Source organism: Rutidosis leptorrhynchoides, chromosome 8 (genome assembly GCF_046630445.1).
Source record: "Rutidosis leptorrhynchoides isolate AG116_Rl617_1_P2 chromosome 8, CSIRO_AGI_Rlap_v1, whole genome shotgun sequence".
Classification (NCBI taxonomy): domain Eukaryota; kingdom Viridiplantae; phylum Streptophyta; class Magnoliopsida; order Asterales; family Asteraceae; genus Rutidosis; species Rutidosis leptorrhynchoides.
The window spans coordinates 299,583,042-299,602,802 of record NC_092340.1 but is presented as its reverse complement, the minus strand read 5'-3'; the positions used below and the strand labels follow the sequence as shown (position 1 = coordinate 299,602,802).

The following is a 19,761-nucleotide window of genomic DNA, read 5'->3' as shown; positions in this document are numbered from 1 at the left end:
TTAAATATATATTTATATATAATATTATATAGATCGAATCTTAAGATATAAACTATATTTACCATAAACATGAACAATTAACAATTATTAACAATATTAATTTTTTTTGACCGACTTTGACTAACTTTGACCGACTTTTTCCGAATTTGATCGACTTTTTCCGACTTCGACCGACTTTTTAGCAACGACGCATCTCCATGCCTAAAACACGACGCGTCGGCCGACGCGTCGCAAGTCGGCCGACTTTTGCAATACTGGTTGGAAGTGATATGTGTTGGGTTAGTGATAGAAAGAAAATGATGATGTAACGCTGATGTGTCGGTGTGTTAATCTGAAGAAGTATCTCAATGCTCTAAGAGGGTTCTCATCGATCCGCCTTCCCATCCGTCTTTGCCATCCGTCATCAAAGACTCCAATGTTAGCAACCCGTCATGGGGTTAGTCTTTGATGACCCGTGCTTCTGATTTTCATGGGATGACAATTTGGAGGACGGATGGTGTGTATTAAATTATTGTACATTTTGCCTCATTACTTGTACCCGTAAATAATTAATTAATTTAGTGGGTGTGAGGAAGTGTATGATGGGTACGTCATGGATGTTAGCGTTTAGTCTTTGGTATGTCATAGGATGAAGGAGGAGAGAAGGTGCTGATGTGGCGCTGATGACGTATCCATCACACACTTCCTCACACTCACTATAAATGTTAGCGTTTAGTCTTTGGTATGTTATAGGATAAATGAGGAGAGAAGGTGCTGATGTGGCGCTGATCTGTCACTTTATCCTAAAGGTGTCAATGAACCGTGATGTGTAACACAATACTCAAAAACTCAAAAATCACCTTCATCTGCTCGGGGTCCACACCAAAAGGGTAATAAAGTTCGGGCCCACCACCACCCCCATCTCTTACTTTTGTTTGAACTCCCCAAAGCAACCGAAAACCCCTCTACCAAAATAACATACCATTCCACTCTCCCGAAACATCAATCTCACAAATCATTCACCCAAATTATACTATCTGACACATTTCATGATTCAACACAATCATCTTTCAATCCAGTTAATAAATTAATAAATTAACTAATAATTTAGTTAATCATGTCATCTTACAGAAACGGAAAGGGACCAGTGAAGCTGGATCGTACTCAATCAAATGCTGCACCAAATATCAGAACATCATCTTCCTTCAAATCGAAGATCCGTCGTAACAGTTCCGGCGATGATCAACGTCCGTAGTTTGTTACTTTTTTTCGAATTATTGTCACTCTCATTTTATTTTATCATTTTATATTAAATTAAATATATTAAATTATTTTATTTAAGTTAGTTTAATGCTGATCTGGCGATCTGTAATTAGTCATATTCTATCGTTTTCATGTTCATTCAGTTAGAGATGGTGATAGTTATGCGCAGCAAAATCGATAAACATACTTTGCTTGAGTACTACACAAACATTTCATTTTATACAGAATTGCACATTTTCACTAGGTTATAGATAATTATGAGCTACAAACAGTTAGATCTATTGGTGTATTGTGTACGCATTGTAGCATCATTTTATGATTTCTGTGAGAATATTTATTTTCTGTAATTTTGTATTATAAAATAGGTCTTATTATCATTATTAGTTTGAAATAGTTTATTTTCTGCTGAAACGATAGAAGAAACAGTAACATGTATGATGTAGGCATTGTAGCATTATACTTATGATGAGTTCTGAGATAACTGTGAGGTACAAACAGTAACATGTATGGTGTAGGCATTGTAGCATTAATTTATGCATTTTGTGATAATGAGTGTTATTTCGAAGTTTAAACAATTAGAGTAACTGTTATAACATGAAGGCTTGAATGGAGTTAACTGAACCTGAGTTGACATTGCAGTTTCTGGTAGAGTTCGAGTGGCGGTGAGATTGAGACCTCAAAATGCTGAAGAGTCGGTAGCAGATGCTGATTTTGCGGATTGTGTGGAGTTACAACCAGAGGTGTGTGCAACATTATACTTCTTGTATGTTATGCTTGAAAGATGAATTGAGCTACTCTTTTACTATTAATGTTTGATTTGATTTGTTATTGGGAGTTTAGTCATTGGATTATATGATGTATTTCAGCTTAAACGGTTGAAATTACGAAAGAACAGTTGGGACTCAGATACCTACGAATTTGATGAGGTGCTCACTGAGTCTGCATCCCAGAAGCGAGTTTATGAAGTTGTAGCAAAACCTGTTGTGGAGGTGGGTGGTGTTGCATACTTTTGTTTGTTTCAATTACTAAAGGTTTTAAATTACCTGTTTATGTGATAATGGGCAATGCTTATGCTTAAACTGCTAATTTTACCTTAACCTTGAAACATCTATCTTAGTTTATTACTATATTTTCACGTGTAAAAGAACTCTAAGCTAAAGGTTGATAGTAAGTCTGAGTGATGATTCTTTTACTCATGAGGTCTTATAGCTTTTCTTATGTCCCATTAATTAAGAAATTGCCAGTTGTAGCTTGCTTTAAGTTAGCAAAACATGATAACATGACACTATCGAAAAAATATCTAGATGAACAGGTTTTATGATTCTGTTACTTTCTGTCTTGCAGATATCATATTTTTATATTTTGAACTTTTAGTTACTGATACTCATGCATTTTAGAGTGTCTTAGATGGTTATAATGGTACAGTGATGGCTTATGGTCAAACTGGTACCGGGAAAACTTTCACTCTTGGACGATTAGGAGATGAAGACACATCAGCTCGTGGAATCATGGTCCGTGCAATGGAGGATATACTTGCTAGTATATCCCAGGAGTCTGATTCTGTCATAATCTCCTACATGCAGGTATATGGTGTCAAACTATTGCTTACAGTGAATTATATTGTATCATAAGAAGTATTTAATGAAATTCAGGCTTCTACTTACATATTCTTTCTTTCATAAATGTTTATAGATTTACATGGAGACAATCCAAGACCTTCTAAATCCAGATAATGATAATATTTCAATAGTTGAAGATCCAAGAACTGGCGATGTATCTGTACCGTCTGCAACTATGGTTGACGTTCGAACCCATAAGGACTTTATGGAGTTATTGAGATTGGGAGAGGCGCACCGAGTTGCTACTAATACAAAACTTAATACCGAGTCCTCTCGAAGTCATGCTATTCTCATGGTATGAGTGAGTTTTGTTCGTTTGATATGCGTATCTGTTCTGTATGTCAATAAACAATGCTTTGATGATGCTCTGTTATACACCAATATAGGTGCATATAAAGAGGGCTATCACAGATACCGAATCCGACATCGTACCTGGAAATGATCATTCTTCTCAAATGGAAAATACATTCAAGCCACCTGTTATACGAAAAGGAAAATTAGTTATTGTAGATCTTGCTGGTTCTGAGCGGATTCATAAATCAGGTGCTAATACTTAAGCTTCTTATATGAATATCTAGTCTTTTGGATCATCATCCATACTTAGCTATTAATTAGCAAACATATATCCTTCATATTTGTTGTAAACATGTAAGCTAATGCAGCATGGTAGTTACATTGGGCATTTGAGCCTTGAAAACTCTAGTAATAATACATTAATACTTCCCTTAAGCAGGTGCTATTCTCTGCATATACAAAAATCTAGTGCACAACACAGACAAACACTTGTTGTGCATGGATGTATTATTCATGATATATTGATTCAGAAGTTTGTCATGCACTTAATTATCTTTTGAAAGCATTTTGTGACTGTCGAGAGTGTGTTCAAAGTCATGTGTCTACTAAACCAGCTTTTAATAGTACACCAAGCACACTCTATTTTATAGTTGACTTACTATATTTCTTTTCCATTGTAATAGGGAGTGAAGGACACACATTGGAGGAAGCCAAGTCTATCAATCTTTCACTAAGTGCGTTGGGGAAATGCATAAATGCTCTTGCTGAGAACAGCCCTCATGTACCAGTTAGAGATTCTAAGCTAACAAGGCTGCTTAAAGATTCATTTGGAGGTACGTTATCTTGAATATAAGCTACTTGTTTTCTTTTCCTTTATTTTATAATCATATAATAACTAAGCTTATAGTTATTTAAAATATTCTCCTTTACATCGTACAAGTTACTATTCTATTACTCTTAGAGGAGATATTGCATTTTATATCTTGAAGACACTGTCAATTTTTTCTTTCTTGATAATCTTTAATAAGCTAGAGTATATTTTAGGCTTTAGTAGGGTTGTCACATTTAGTTTTGGCGTGATTTTGTACTGTTTTACTGTTATATTTTCAGGGTCTGCAAGAACATCATTGGTTATAACCATCGGCCCATCTCCGCGTCATCGTACAGAGACTGCAAGTACTATATTGTTTGGACAAAGGGTGAGTATTGAGTAACATGAATTTTACATGTCTGAAGTTCAACAAATATATGTATCTCTACTTTTTAAGGTTTTTCTTTGTGACTTTTTTATTTCATGATTATTATGAATCTTCTTTTGGGAGAACCTTGGTCAAAGCTGACCTTTGGTAGGTCTACTGTATTCTGAGTTGGGTTATCCAAAACTTAGTTCAAATTGACAAAGCAAAGAAAGCAACTGTGACCTGTACTACATATGGTTTGGTAATTGGTGCTAGATTGTTTTGTGAACCATTTTTCAGGTCACTTTTTCGTTAGGTTTTATTACTGTATTTAGTTGTATATTTCTTTAAATGAAGACAAACCCATGTTTGTTTTGGCTTATGTCTTTGATTTGGGATGAAAACGATTCTAAATCGGCTTGAATCTGTTAGGTGTTTCCTTTCATTTTATTTTTCAGTTCTATCTCTTAATTTTGGTGGTCCCACTAAAATCCCAGGAATAGCCTTCTGTCTTAAAGAGTGTGTGCTATTTGCATCAGATCTTTATACATGTTCTAGCTATATTTTTAATAAATTGGTGCTGTACATTTACAGGTGAAATAAATAGCTGATCTTGTCATTTAAATTTCTTCCAGGCTATGAAGGTGGAGAACATGTTAAAAATTAAGGAGGAATTCGATTACCGAAGTTTATGTAGAAGGCTTGAGATACAAATTGACAAACTAAATATAGATAATGAAAGACAGAAGAAAGCATTTGAGGATGAGCTTGAAAGGACAGCTATTGAAGCACATAAACGTATTTCAGACGCTGAAATGAGTTATGCAGATGCTTTGGAGGTTAGCTTAGTATTTGTATTGGAAATTTCAGTAACTTTGTGTTACTTGCATAAACACTTTAAGAGGTTGATATCTTTTTTCTCCTTGATATTCGGGCTTATGCTTAGTTTATCATGTTCATGTAGAGGGAGAAAATGAAATGTCAGATGGATTACATGGAGTCGATCAAGAAGCTTGAGGAGAAGTGGATGAGTAATCAACCTAAATATGGAAATAATGGCTTCAGCAATGGCAATCATGGTGGGAAGGTAATCATATGTTGTTCCTCCCAACTTTAGCCTTGAAAAATTATGACATTGTATTAAACATATCTATAACCTCCGCTTGTATGATCTGAGTCCGAATCTTAACATGTGACTTTTAATGTCATAATATAATATTGCATTTCTCATGATTTAAACTCAATGGATCCTATCTGACTCCGTTGTTTAGTTAACTTTGCTTGTACGGATGATTAAAATTTTCTTTCTTTATTCGGAGGATCTTATTTTTATTGTTTTCTTTTCTTTCTTTTTGTTTCCCTCTCATCATATTCACAAAGAAATATTATATATAGATTAAAGTATTTGGACGGAGAAGAAGGGCAAGGGACTTCATTTCATCTAGGCTATGTTACCATTTGTTTGTCATTTTATTTCATACTGTCATGATAAATGTCTAATATGATTTCTTAATTTAGGAATAGGAAATAGGAAATAGGAAATATACTATATAAAGAACCCAAAATATCTTACTTTTTAAGTACTGAAAAAAAGAACTATTATGTGTATACTTTGTAAGGGTATGACAAGTGATTAATTTCATTGCTGTTCTTGTTTTCTTATGAAACCTGTATTCATTTACCCCTTCTCAGCTTCCAAAGAATTTCAGTTTATTCTTGCTGAAGTGGGAAAATGGGACGGGGTGGGGTAACCTAGATTTATTTTGTCCAACTCTTTTATTGATTATATTTGTGTTAAATATGATTCAAAAGGTATAATTATTGTGATAATAATCCAATTCTTTGAATAACTAGATCTGGTAAGCTCTACGCATAATAAGTACAGTTTGAGCAACTCTTGACCGGTTCGACCCATTTGACCATGTTTCCAATTTAGTTGATTTGTTCGATTTTGACCCATTTCACCCCATCTCCTTACACTTCTCTCCCTCACTAAATTACCAGGTTGATGGTGATGTTTATCAAGATGTTACAGAGTTACAGAAAATACTGCAAAAGGAAATTAGTTTGAGGAAGGAGGCTGAAGAAGAGATATATAATCTTAGGAACTCTCAGCCTTTGTCAACAGAGGTATGAATATTCTGATATGCAACTAGGATAACATTTATCAGCGTCTTGCAATATTTTCAAGTTGTATATTTTGGATTTTGTAATACATCACAGAATATTTTCGTGGACTAGGTAGGTGGAAATGCCGACGTCGTGAAACTCAAAAAATTACTCGTGGATGAAACTAGTTTGAGAAAGAAATTGGAGCAAGAAGTTCAACTATTACAAAGCAAGTTGTCACAACTGACCTTTGAAACTGGACAGGTACTTGCGTCTGTTTCTACTTATATATATATATATATATATATATATATATATATATATATATATATATATATATATATATATATAACCTTCAAATTGTATACATCATAGTTTTTATTCTGTTTCTACTTTTATCATAAACCTGGATCAAGATGAATGAACCGTGATGCTTTGTCAAGATTGATTCCTGGGTGGCAGGGTATATAAAAGGGGTTAGTGTTCATAAATGATCATATGGACTGTGTCAGATTTTAATAGAGGTGTCAAAATGAGTGGGCCAGGCAACATGTCCAAAGTTACTTCCAAACAAAAAGTAATCCTTTTAACACGGTTTCAAATGGGCTTGGTTGGGCCAACTTGTCAAGGTCTTTTGTCCATTTTTTGAGCTTCTTAAATAATTCATGTGTTAAATTAATTCTATTAAAAGTTTAAAAACATGCCTTTTATTTTTATTCTTTAAAAAACCAAATGATCTGTTATTAAAATTAATGACCCATTTTTCTAATAAGCGACCAAGGAGGATTTAAGTATTGAAGATAGTCCGGGTGTCTTAGACGTGTTCCCATTTTAGTATTTTAAATAAATAAATCTTTACCTCCCGTTTGAGCTATTAGATGCCACCCAAATTGACTTTTTTTTATTGCCCTGCGAGTGGGTTTATATCTAGCTCAATATTTTAGGCTTGAATATACCAATGCATCTTGCATATGGATTAGATTCCTTTTATCTCACTATGTTTTCAAACTTTCATGTTGTTTCAGTCTAGATATTCACAATATGAGAATCATGGCAATGAAGATGGAACATCTATAGAGAACATTCATGAACAAGGTATGCAGGGGGGTTGCACATATTGCATCATCAACACTGGCTAAGATGCCTAATCACTTTTTTCGGGTGATAAAATTGTACAGTTGGACTGCAAAGGATATTATCTTTGCTAGAGTCTGAAGATCCTAATGTACGTTTGCATGCGGTCAAGGTGGTAGCCAACCTAGCAGCTGAAGGTCAATTTTATTATCTCAACGACCCTCTCAACATCACATATTTGAATTACTATATGACGTCCAGCATGTTTTGTAATTAAATTTAAATAATTTTAAAATTATAATCTTTTCCATAATATATCTAGTTAAATTTTTATTGTAGATATATTTAATGAGAGGCTGCAATTTTATTTATATATTATAAATGGGTCAGTTTGGGACTTTGGGCTATTTTTGATCTCTAATGAGAGGTCGTCTATAATGGATTTCTAAATTATAATGCATAAAACTTCCTAAAGCAGTTCATTCAAAAGTTGGATTTTAATTAAATTACTATAATCTATCTAATCATATTTAAAACGACACTTATTGTTTTAAAATTTTAGACGTTTTGACTAATAGTGATTCAGGTTGACCCTACAATATTTTTAACGGTTAAGACCCATTAGCCAATGCGCCTGATCCAACCATTTTGCCACTTCCAATCACTACCATTGAATTATATAAGCCCCAAAATTGCTAATATATTGTGACATGAGTACATGACTGATGTGTCTGCATTATTTAATTTACGAGTTGCAATCCTGCTTATTCAGAGATGTGATTTTAGTTTACCAAGTTAAGTAGACTGTTCTTATGAAAAGTCAACATGTGCATTGTAATTGCAGATGCAAATCAGGAACGAATAGTTGAAGCTGGTGGTCTTACATCACTGTTGGAGCTCCTGCGAAGTCGAAGCTTTGATGAAACAATTTGCAGAATAGCTGCTGGTGCGATTGCAAACCTTGCAATGAATGGTAAGTATATCTTCTTTTGTTTTTTGTTTTTTTTATTTATTTATGTTTTTTTGGGTTTGTGGTAATAACTGTTGTTACTTTTTTGTGTAACTGTAGAAACTAATCAGGAGTTGATAGTGGTTCAAGGTGGGATTAGTCTTCTAGCAATTACTGCAGTTGATGCCGAGGATCCCCAGACTTTACGCATGATAGCTGGGGCTATTGCAAATCTTTGTGGAAATGGTAACACAAAACATTTTATAGAGACAGCAAAATGGGCGGGTTGGACACTGGGTTGTTTCTGGTGGCCCAGAAAAAAATCTCAAAATATTAACAATTTCTAGTAAAGATTTAATGTGTCAAATGGTACGATACAGTATCTTTTATTGCTAGGATATTGTGTTAAAAGTTCATGTCTATGTTATTCTTGGCTGGCAGATAAACTACAAACCCGGTTGCACTCTGAAGGTGGAATAAAGGCTTTGCTTGAGATGGTTAGGTCGAGACATCCAGACGTTCTTTCACAAGTTGCACGTGGAATCGCAAACTTTGCAAAATGTGAATCCCGGGCGTGTAGCAAAGGTAAATGCCACAAAGAGTCCCTGCTTGGTTTTTTATACTCGCACCTTCGCTGACCATCAGATTGTCAAGATATACTTAATTAACCTTTGTCTTTCATTTTGTACAAGGAAAATGAATTAATGATAGGTAGGCCTACTTAGGTAGACCTAAAGTAGGCCTAAAATGTAACTGACATTTATCAAGTTAAAACAACAAATGAATGCATTAGGTCTACTTTTAAGTCCATTTAAGTATGCCTATATACTATATAGCGGTTACTTATTGTACAAACCTAATGCATTCAACCAAATTATACTCGTTGTACAAACTCAATGCATTCTATCAACATTTTTGCTTCTTCAACTTATCAGGAACAAAGAAAGGCCGCTCTCTATTGATAGAAGATGGTGCACTTACGTGGATCGTTCAAAATGCAAATAGTGAAGCGTCAATTATAAGGCGACACATTGAACTTGCGCTATGTCATTTAGCACAGCACGGTAAGTCTGTTTCACTGCATATGAAAATAAGCAATCTTCTGATCTTGTATGCCTTTCTGCATTTAATATGATTTGGATCTTAGTCTTTAGTTTTAATGACACAGGCAGAGGTAGAAATATTGACCCATTTACTAAAAAATGAACCGCTTCAGTTTATTTTTAATCTCAAACGGGTAGAAAATAATTAGCTAAAAAGGGAATTTTTAGGCCGTTTGTAAAGACGAAAAGCCTTGATATGTTGTAATCGGAAAAAAATGTTTTTTTTCCCCTGTAGAAGTGACTGAAATTATTTTTTGTGCTATTCTGTATTTGTAACTGCAGAAGTAAATACAAGAGACATGGTAAGTGGAGGTGCCCTTTTAGAGCTAGTTCGCATTTCACGTGATTGTTCACGAGAGGACATACGTTCTCTTGCTCGCCGGACTTTGACTTCTAGTCAAATCTTTTCATCTGAACTTCGACGCATGCGTATAGAGATATAAATTGCTCAGATAACTCTGTATTGTTTTGTATATGTTTATTTATGTTCATAGTTGATTTAGTCATTTGGTCAGTGACTAATGTCTTCCTTTTTGAGTTGCGTCTTTCTGAGGTAGTGTTATTAATAGGCTAAATTATTTAATATGTTTGTGATGTATGTATTTTTAATCATGATACCTAATTAGTTGAATGACATATTTATTGGATTTCATAGATGTACCGTGTACGTGTATCATAAACTGTAACTAAACGTCTTAACCTTTTTGGTTCCAAAATTATGTTTTTACCGTTGTCCATTTGCATAAACGAACAATGCAAAAGATAAAGGAATAGAATGGATGGAGGAATGAGAAACAATTTAAGCTTTTAGCTATTATGAAAAAAGGCCTTGTCAGATAAAAAGTTTCGTTGTTAGCTGCACAGATCAGCAACTTACTACCTGTTGGAGCCGGAGATGTGCTCCGAGTGGGAGGGCTGCTGGGGATCTTGCTAATTTAACTAATATTTTATCTGCTTTCGTTAAGTCAAACAGGTCCACTGATGCTTGGTCTTGGAAGCTGTCCAGTGATGGTACATGCTACCCAAAAGTCATGTCGAGATTAATTGATGATTGCAGTCTTCGTAGCAACAGATCATGCCACGAAACGCTGAGAAACAACCTTGTTCATTTGAAAGTGGAAGTATTTGTAGGGAGGTTGATTAGAAGACGGTTACCGGTTCGAGTAGAGTTAGACAAAAGAGGCATTGATCTCAATTCCATACGTTGCCCTCTTTGTGACGATGACGTTGAATCTCTTGAACATACGTTTATATTTTGTAAACATGCTATGGACGTATGGGAAAGGGTCTATAAATGGTGGGGTTTTGGAAGTGTTACGAATCTAAGCATTAATGAAGCTTTTAGAGGAAAGTGCCGTTACTCACTATCACCTATCACCTATCACCTATCACCTCTAAATTGTAGCAATCGGTTGAGTGGACGAGCGCATATCTAATATGGTGGAATCGTAATCAAAATGTGTTCTCGAACAAATCTTGGGTTGGTGCTAATACACTTCTAGAGATTCAACTAAAATCGTATGAATGGATCTCCAAACGCTTCAAGAGAAAAAAATTGAATGGCTCGACTGGCTGGCTAATCCTATATCGTGTGTTTAAGGTGTCATGAATGTGTACGTTCGCTGAATTTGTATGTAATGATGGTAGTGTATTGTAGTCTTATAGGTTCTGTTGCTACCTCTGCAACATGAATCTTATACGCTTTAGACGTGCTGTTTGCGTGCTGTTATGGGGGCTTCCCCCTTATCTGTACTCGTGTTCCATTGTTTTTAATAATATGGTTGCTTTTCGAAAAAAGATAAAAAATTTCGTTTGTTTGTAAGAGCTTAAAGTTTTTTTAGGGAGGAAAAAAGTTAAAAGCTAAATGCTACAGAAACTAGCGTTTAACTTTTTTTTTTTTTGAAAGGCAATAATATTATAAATAAAATAAGACTAGCAAGAAGCTAGTAGTTACAACGCTAAACGATAACTCGACAAACACGACCAACACAACCTCGAAAAAGTACAAGACTGCAATCTAACAATCTAATAATCTACTCTATATCCAAATCAACAATTCACATAACCACGTTACGGGCAAACACTCGGTAGAAAGCATGAAAATGGGGAGAAACAAACCACCTCACGAACAACCAACATCAAACCAAATAGTCTCGATCACACAGACTAACCAAGTGGTGGAATCGTGACTGTAGAAATGTAAATAAAAAGAGAGATCATAACCGTTAAATCACAACCAACATCTACGATTTATACCCTCGAAATACCAAGAAACCACGAACGAGAAACCATCTCACGAAACAAACACTGAAATAATCCGAAACCACCTATCTAATTTCACAAACATAGATCTCCAAACACCACCCCTAACACCATTATCTAGAAATCACCCGAAAATACCAACACGAACCACCATTAATCACCCGAAACAACTAATCAGTTTCACCCGAAACAACTGATCAGTTTCACATCAACGATATGTAATTTACGACATTCAAGTAGTATGCATAAAAAATAAAGAAATAGATCTAGATATAAAACGAGCCAGGAGCAATCCATGCTTCCGATGGCCAACACACGAACCACCATTAAGACCCACGGTATCCCGGTATCCTCCTCAGATCATAAACACAACCCGATACAACACGAAAACAACCCCGAAACCGCCCGAAATCACTCGACTAATACATACGAAATCTGAAAGAAAACACCGTATACCAACTCGAATTCGAAAGGAGCTACTCTTTCTTTCATTATTTTTGTAGCATACATACCTGAAAATCGAGTCTGAAAAGAACCCAACTTCCGGTAGATGAGAAGATTCCGATCTACCTGAATACCAGCATGATCTGAAGCGACCCGAAAACAACTCGAAAAACCGACTCACAAAAAGCAAGAAACACGAATACATCATCAATAGAAGAGATCAGAAGCTGGCCACGACTTGAAAAAACAACAATGAAAGGGGCGAAGACAGAGATCCGACTTGCAAAACGAAAAATAAGGGCAAAAACCGACCGGCAATGAAAGGAAGAGCAACCCACCACACTACAAACCTTTTACGTCCTTTGAATCCGGTGAGGTCCAACCAGATTTGTCACCTGAAAAACGACAAGGGTTGTTGAAAGGAGCCGTATTCTTATGCCAAATCGGGCAACGATGGTAGGAAATGAGAACACGAAGAAAAAAAGGAAGCAACAGAGGAAAATAGGAAACTCCCGACCACCGACGAGGATGCCGGTGGCCGGAACTCACAGCGGTAGAAGGAGTTACCTTTAATATGAATTATTGGGAGATGTGAAGGAGAGGTTTTGAGAGAGAGAGAGATTTCTTTCCTTGAGTTAATCAATGTTTTGAGAATATTAACTAGCGTTTAACTTTTACCTTTTAACTTTTTGTCATTTTAATTTCTATTTTAACAGTTTCAGTTACTCTGCCAAATAATTAAATACATATAAAAAGTCAACAGCTAAAAGTTACTAGTTAACAGCTACTTTTACAAAACATACCCTTTGATGCGGGAAATATTTACGGTATGTTTGTAATGTTATAATGTGCTACATAATAAAAACATGAACTAAGATTATTGTTATAATTTTTTTTTTTTATGCTTTATGAAGTTTATAAGTTTTAGACTTTTAGTGGTTTGATTATTTGATGAACTCCTAGCTTATACAATAGTCTTATAGTTTTTTTATTTTTTATTTATTTTTCAAAAAAAAAAAAACAAGTTAAAATATAAAAATACAACTATAAGTCACAAAACTATCATTTTTGTTAAATTTCATGCCAAAGTAGTAACAGTCACAAAACTAAAAGGACCTCAAAATAATTTCTCTGTATTTCATTTCATCCAACAAAAAAAAGTTCACGACATTTCCAACACTTTCCCCCTAGAAAACAAAACCATCGCCGCCGCTTCCGTCAGCGATTCGCCGGAATCTGAGGCCATGTGGAAAAAAACAAACTCACTGAGTCACTTCACTCGACTCGCCACCACCAATTCATCTAGTTTCAACCGTCATCTAAACTTTAAACCATTTCCTAATCGTCTGTTACAAATCGCCGATGCTGATAACACTCATGGATCAATCATTAGATCTAACTCAACCGGCGTACGTTCCTCATCTTCCGGTTCAGGTAAATTAGATATTTCCGGTTTAGATCCGGTCCGCGCGATTGGATCGACCACTGACGTCATTAACACGACGACGTTTAGGGCGAAGGAATTTGTTGATATTGCAAGGAATTATGCCGGGTGTTATTGGGAGCTTTCTAAAGCCAAACTTAGGTTAGTTTTGATTTAATTTATTTGTATATATATAAGTGTTAAAATGTTTTCTGGATAAGCTATTAGATACTTCGTATATATTTTGATGCTTATTAAGTTTGTATGCTATAATGATTTAGTGAAATATGAGATGATTAAAGTTAAGCTAGAGTTATAATTATAAGCAATAGCCTAGGAGTGTTAGTATTATTACTTGGATGTATCTGGTCTAACCGTGTTATCCCGTGACCTTTTCTGACCTTTTCCTTGGCCACTCTAAAAAATGCTGCTATTAAGGTTTGAACCTGCGACTTCTTGTGAGCACGGGACTTAAATGTTTTAAGCAATTGTTTTTATCTTCTATGGTGGAGTGTGTCATCGTGATGAAGATAGTTTATGGTTGCTTATGTGTGTCATGGATTATAAAGTTCAATTTATGGTCGAATATGGATATCATTGGACTTCATGTAATGTTCAGAAAATGCGAGTGTTTTCCTTAGCATTGTAATTACTAACTACTTATGATTGGATCCTCAATTTTCCACTTTGTTAAACTCGCGTTAGACTGCATTTTTGTGTTACATATATAAATGCCCTTTATCTTTCTCGTTCTATTTTTTTGTTTTATTTTTTAGAGTTGCTGTAAGGTTTTCCCTGTTCGGGTTACCCGGGAAGGGCGGGTAATCCGACGTCATACTCTAGTGTAGGCAACCCATCAGCAAGACTCCTTGGCTGTTTCCAACCCTTCCTTGGCCACCCAAGATTGTTTATTCATTAGAATAAACAATAAATAATTGTTTATTTATTAGAATATGTGGAAATAATGATGCTTTCCATGTATTATATCTGTTTTCATTGTTCTATATCTATAGCATGTTAGTGGTTGCTACATCCGGTGCTGGTTATGTTCTTGGGAGTGGTAGTGCTGTTGACTTAGCAGGACTGTGTTACACTTGTGCGGGAACTATGATGGTTGCAGCATCTGCTAACACATTAAATCAGGTTGGTAAAATGATATCTTATTATCCTTTTCCAGTCACATTAGATCACCATCTACTAGAATATGTGGATTAGATTTAGGATCATGTTTTCGATGTCTCCCTGTTATATTATTACTTTCATCATTTTATCTTTCAGTATTATAATCTGTAATTTAGTATTCCATAACACGCCCATGACCTTCCAAAAGTCTATAGCAATACCAGGATTCAGGTTTATTGGTCTTTATTTTATTCCGTTTTTTTATTAGATAGATTTTGTTTTGAGATGACTTAACGATACCAAATGAAAAGGTTGTAATAGGGAAGCAGATAAATTCACTTGATTTATGTGACTTGGCTTTTTGTTTGTTCGGTTATAATCGAGGCCGGCTGAATTAAACTAACTTTTTTTTAAAGAAATGCTAAATACGCTGGCCGTTTATTAAATTAACTTTACAAGATTTTTAATAGTGTATACCTGAGATAGCCTTTATATGACACACTAACTTGGGCAAGGTAAAACTGGTACCGATATGAAACTAGACAGAAGGTAAACATCGACTTGCCCATCAGGGGTTTGTTCTTAAATTCAATTTCATTCAAGTTCTTATATCTAGCAACATAAAATTGACAAACTAATCATTCTGAGATGAATGATCAAGTAAAGCAGAAAGATGTGGTTCTTACTACTCCATTGCACAATAATCTGTTATTTGTTAGACTAGGATCATTTGGGATTTTTTTGACTCAAGAAAAGTTGAAAGAAAGGCGGATTAAATATGTGCGTATCATATTCTCCTAAAATAAAAACATTCAGTTTGTACTTTCTTTGCATTGAATGATTCATTGTAGTTATATTTATTTTTGAATCAGGTATTCGAGGTTAAGAATGATGCAATGATGAATAGAACAAGGAGAAGACCATTACCTTCAGGACGCATGACTGTTCCTCATGCAGTTACATGGGCTGCTACTGTTGGTCTTGCTGGCACCGCTTTACTGGCAAGCAAGGTGGGAACTTGATTTTATAATATTTATGGAACCTATTTATTACTCGTATTAACTATAATTGAAATTGAAATACAAACAAAATGGATAGCGTGACTTGTTTGAACGGCGCAATCCAACATTCTTGGGCTATGCGACCTACCCATTTTGACGTATATGTACTAGCGACCTACTGTAATTTGGAATACTAAATTAAGAACTTTTACGGCAAGGTTTGTGCAGGCTAATTTATTGGCAGCTGGCCTCGGAGCTTCAAATCTGTTTCTGTATGCATTTGTATATACACCATTGAAGCAGATACATCCAGTTAATACATGGGTTGGGGCTGTTGTTGGTACAATTCCTCCTCTTCTCGGGTAATTTAAAGATATTATCTTTCATGTACAAGTTTTTATTTATTTATTTATTTAATTTTTTTGCAATTATCTAACAAACATGTAATGTATACCAATATTATGTTTGAAGAGTTGTAACCTCACTTTTTTTATGTCTCAAATAAAAGGTGGGCTGCAGCTTCTGGTCAGATATCACTCAATAGTTGGATCCTTCCCGCCGCATTGTATTTTTGGCAAATACCACATTTTATGGCCCTTGCATATTTATGCCGTGATGATTACGCAGCTGGAGGGTACGTAAACAATATTTTTGTCATAGATGATAAATTGTTGCTATTAGACTTTTGTACACCTTTTCTCATATAAACATTAGCACTAGGCAACAGTTAATCTCAAAATAAATGCAATGTTTGACTGGGCATATACGTCAACAAAATGCTCGACTATTAGTCAAATATTTAACATTATTTGTAATGAGAAGGCAAGTACGTTGGTTTGAAAAGTTTTATAACAAGTATACATTCTTCATAAACAGTCCGGTGCTAATTTTTTTTTTATGCGAGTGTACTTATTCGGCTATTTTTATGTGCATATGAACTACTTCTGTAAAGACCGTCTAGTTTGTATATGCCAAATTTGTTTTTGTACATCTATTTACACGATCGTGTGTAAAAATTTTCAGGTTTAAGATGTTCTCTCTTGCTGATCCTTCGGGTAGGAGAACAGCCTTGGTGGCTTTACGGAATTGCATATATTTGATTCCATTAGGATACCTGGCTTATGATTGTAAGTTTTTCAATAAAATTATCCTAATAATAAATATATACGGAGTAACAAGTTAATTTGTTATCTTTAAGCAACTTTTTGGTTGTATACATATATGTTTCTAGGTATTTATTTTTATTTTTAGAGGTGATAAAAAATTGGGCTGTTTTTTTTTTCTTTCCAAATCACTTTTTGTTTTTTGTTAAATTTTTGTAACTTTTGTTAGGTAATTAATTATGTCAAATATGTGTTTAAAACTTTTATTTATAGAATTATATATAATATATAAGGATTTTGCTAACGACTGTCGTTAACACACTTTAAAATGTTGTACCTGGCGGTTACTAGTTACTTTCTTAACGGTATACAATTAATTAGAGCGGGTTAGCAACAGCCTTGGGACCGTCGTTAACAAAATCCAATATATAATATATATTTTAAATAAGTCAATTTAGGAGGCTTCATGGGGGAGGGGGGATACACTTTGGGCAAGTTTTACGTGTTTGACTCGTATTTTCCTTACCGTAAAACAATATTTTGCAGGGGGCATAACTACCGGATGGTTTTGTCTCGAATCAACACTCCTCGCTCTAGCAATTAGTGGAACAGCAGTCTCGTTTCTCCAAAACCGCACAAAAGGAACTGCAAGAAGAATGTTCCACGCAAGCCTTCTTTATCTTCCCGTTTTCATGTCTGGTCTTATGTTTCACCGAGTCTATAATAATGATGAACATCAGTCACTTGCAGCAGAAAGTACAAACAAAAATATGGCCACGTCACACACAATTACCGCTCACGAGCATGATAGCAAGAATACCGACAAGAAAAAACACAATCATTCACGCCCACCTGTTGCGTACGCATCTGTTGCCCCGTTTCCTTTTCTACCAGTTCCTATATATGCATCCTCATGAGTTATTACAGCTTGTTTCATATCATAAGTTCATTATAGAAAGGTTACATGTTGAAGCTTTTTGATTCAGTTTCTAATTCTTGCGGTTTAATCTGATGTCGGTTTTACACCAATATGATCGGATTCCTTTTCATTGTAAAATTCGTCCGTTCTGCCAAGTGCACGTTGTGGTCTTTTTTTTTTTTTTTTTTTTTTTTTTTTTTTTTTTTTTTTTTTTGATGGTGGTTTTGGATCATGGGTAAATGATTATTTATGCATACCCAAATTTTGGCATGGATGTGTTGCCAATGACTATAGGTGCACAAAAACCGGATCCGGACCGGATCCGGATTTAAAAAAACCGGACAAAAAAAATCCGGATTTTTCCGGATCCAGTTCCGGTTCCGGATCCGGTTCTCGGGGTCGGTTTTTTTTCGGATTTTTTTTCGGAATCGGATTTTTTTCGGATCTCGACCGGATTTTTTTCGGACTAAGATCTTTGTCGGATTTTGTTTTTTACTGGTTATATTTTTACCGGTTCGATTTTTATAACTTTTGAACAACAATAATATAATCAATATAAACAAAATATATAACGCTACAACAATTATAAATAATACAACAACATTTTTATTCAAATGATTAACCACTAAAGATAATATAAATAACAATAACAATACATTTATTTGAACGATACAAGTTACAACTATAAGTATACAAAAGTTAATACATTATTCGAGCTTCGGCATGGCCATCACCCGATAATGTATTACGAGCAAAGTATATTGAGCTTCGGCATTGCCATCACCCATTATACATTACTCGACTACTCGTCTTGCCTTCGTCGTTCGAAATAGTCTTCACTTGCTTCAAATTCGGGGTCATCAACCGCAAATGTTCGTTGGTAATTTGCAATATATTCTTCCATGTTAATGGGATCATATTCACCTTCCTCCACTTCGGTCTCGGTATTTCCTTCGGTTGATGAAGGTGATAATCCCGCTTCTATTTCTTCCATCTCTATAAAATCTTCAACGTCATTATCTAACGGACATTCTAATGACGTTTGATCTTGTATCCTATCTACCCCGTCCAAATAATCCTTCAAACATACGCATACTTCCACGGCTTGGGGGGTAAGTCTTGACCTTCTTTCCGAAATAATTCGACCGCTAAGAGAAAAAGCCGATTCGGAAGCTACGGTTGAGGCTTGAACGGCTAATAAGTCACGAACCATAGCGGATAATATTGGATAGGTGTCTTCTTTTGTTTTCCACCAAGCCAAAACATCAAAGTTGTGAAATTGTTCGGGATTCATGTTTAGTGCAAAGTTTCCAATTTTGTAATTTCCCAACTCGCTTGTGGGTGCCGATGTTCGGGCACGTTTTGAAGCGTCTTCACGTAATTGGTTAAAAAGAGTAATATTAAGGTCTCGGGCCCTTCGAGAAGATGATCCGCTCTCAAATTGGTCAACAATTGGGTTTGATTGTCGACCATAAGTTGTTGCATAAATTGAAAATAATTGCTCAAAGGTGTCATTAAATGCGAATATTTGGTTGTTTATATAGTTGGGTTCGGCGTCTTCGGGACCATGAATACAATCCAAATTTTGATATATTGTTGTCATCAAAAGTTCCACCCCACTAAAATTGATTTTCGGGTCAACAGCGGCCGCAAATAAAAAAACTTTGGGTATTGTTCCAAAATATTTTTTTAGTTTTTTTCTTATGTGAAAAACGGTTTGTCTAAAAATACGATTATTTGAGTTCGCAAATTCGTTAATTTTTTCCGTCATTATATAAAGTTGTTGTAAAACTAGTGAGCTAGTTGGGTAATAAACACCCGAAACTTTTGTCGTTGCCTCTTTAAAAACTTGTAAAAAATTTGTTAATGCTTCCAAGTCATCCCATTCGTCGTTATCAATCGGTTCGGAATATCCCTTT

At 35.1% G+C, this 19,761-nt stretch overlaps 2 protein-coding genes across 2 annotated transcripts; both read left to right on the top strand.

The window, feature by feature from the left end:
• Positions 1 to 966: 966 nt before the first annotated feature.
• LOC139864954 (kinesin-like protein KIN-UA) lies at positions 967 to 10,133 on the top strand. The gene is made up of 19 exons (XM_071853509.1): positions 967 to 1,226; positions 1,882 to 1,982; positions 2,109 to 2,231; positions 2,640 to 2,825; positions 2,935 to 3,156; positions 3,248 to 3,404; positions 3,839 to 3,988; positions 4,266 to 4,354; positions 4,969 to 5,172; positions 5,298 to 5,420; positions 6,338 to 6,463; positions 6,575 to 6,706; positions 7,468 to 7,537; positions 7,621 to 7,713; positions 8,361 to 8,489; positions 8,586 to 8,711; positions 8,907 to 9,050; positions 9,401 to 9,529; positions 9,851 to 10,133. The coding sequence occupies exons 1-19, from the start codon at positions 1,097 to 1,099 to the stop codon at positions 10,009 to 10,011; spliced, it is 2,595 nt and encodes an 864-aa protein (XP_071709610.1). The 5' UTR covers positions 967 to 1,096; the 3' UTR covers positions 10,012 to 10,133.
• A 3,308-nt stretch (positions 10,134 to 13,441) lies between these two features.
• On the top strand, positions 13,442 to 18,033 carry LOC139861893 (protoheme IX farnesyltransferase, mitochondrial-like). The gene is made up of 7 exons (XM_071850421.1): positions 13,442 to 13,859; positions 14,711 to 14,840; positions 15,692 to 15,829; positions 16,049 to 16,182; positions 16,329 to 16,454; positions 16,844 to 16,947; positions 17,470 to 18,033. The coding sequence occupies exons 1-7, from the start codon at positions 13,519 to 13,521 to the stop codon at positions 17,838 to 17,840; spliced, it is 1,344 nt and encodes a 447-aa protein (XP_071706522.1). The 5' UTR covers positions 13,442 to 13,518; the 3' UTR covers positions 17,841 to 18,033.
• Positions 18,034 to 19,761: the final 1,728 nt, after the last annotated feature.

What these genes read in the sequence shown, in the direction of transcription:
- LOC139861893 (XM_071850421.1), top strand. Translation starts at nt 13,519, where the DNA reads ATGTGGAAAAAAACAAACTCACTGAGTCACTTCACTCGACTCGCCACC. An exon ending in CTGCTAACACATTAAATCAG is followed by an intron (nt 14,841 to 15,691) that starts GTTGGTAAAATG and finishes TTTTTGAATCAG; the next exon opens with GTATTCGAGGTTAAGAATGA. An exon ending in CCGCTTTACTGGCAAGCAAG is followed by an intron (nt 15,830 to 16,048) that starts GTGGGAACTTGA and finishes AGGTTTGTGCAG; the next exon opens with GCTAATTTATTGGCAGCTGG.
- LOC139864954 (XM_071853509.1), top strand. Translation starts at nt 1,097, where the DNA reads ATGTCATCTTACAGAAACGGAAAGGGACCAGTGAAGCTGGATCGTACT. An exon ending in TCATAATCTCCTACATGCAG is followed by an intron (nt 2,826 to 2,934) that starts GTATATGGTGTC and finishes AAATGTTTATAG; the next exon opens with ATTTACATGGAGACAATCCA. An exon ending in TGACCTTTGAAACTGGACAG is followed by an intron (nt 6,707 to 7,467) that starts GTACTTGCGTCT and finishes ATGTTGTTTCAG; the next exon opens with TCTAGATATTCACAATATGA.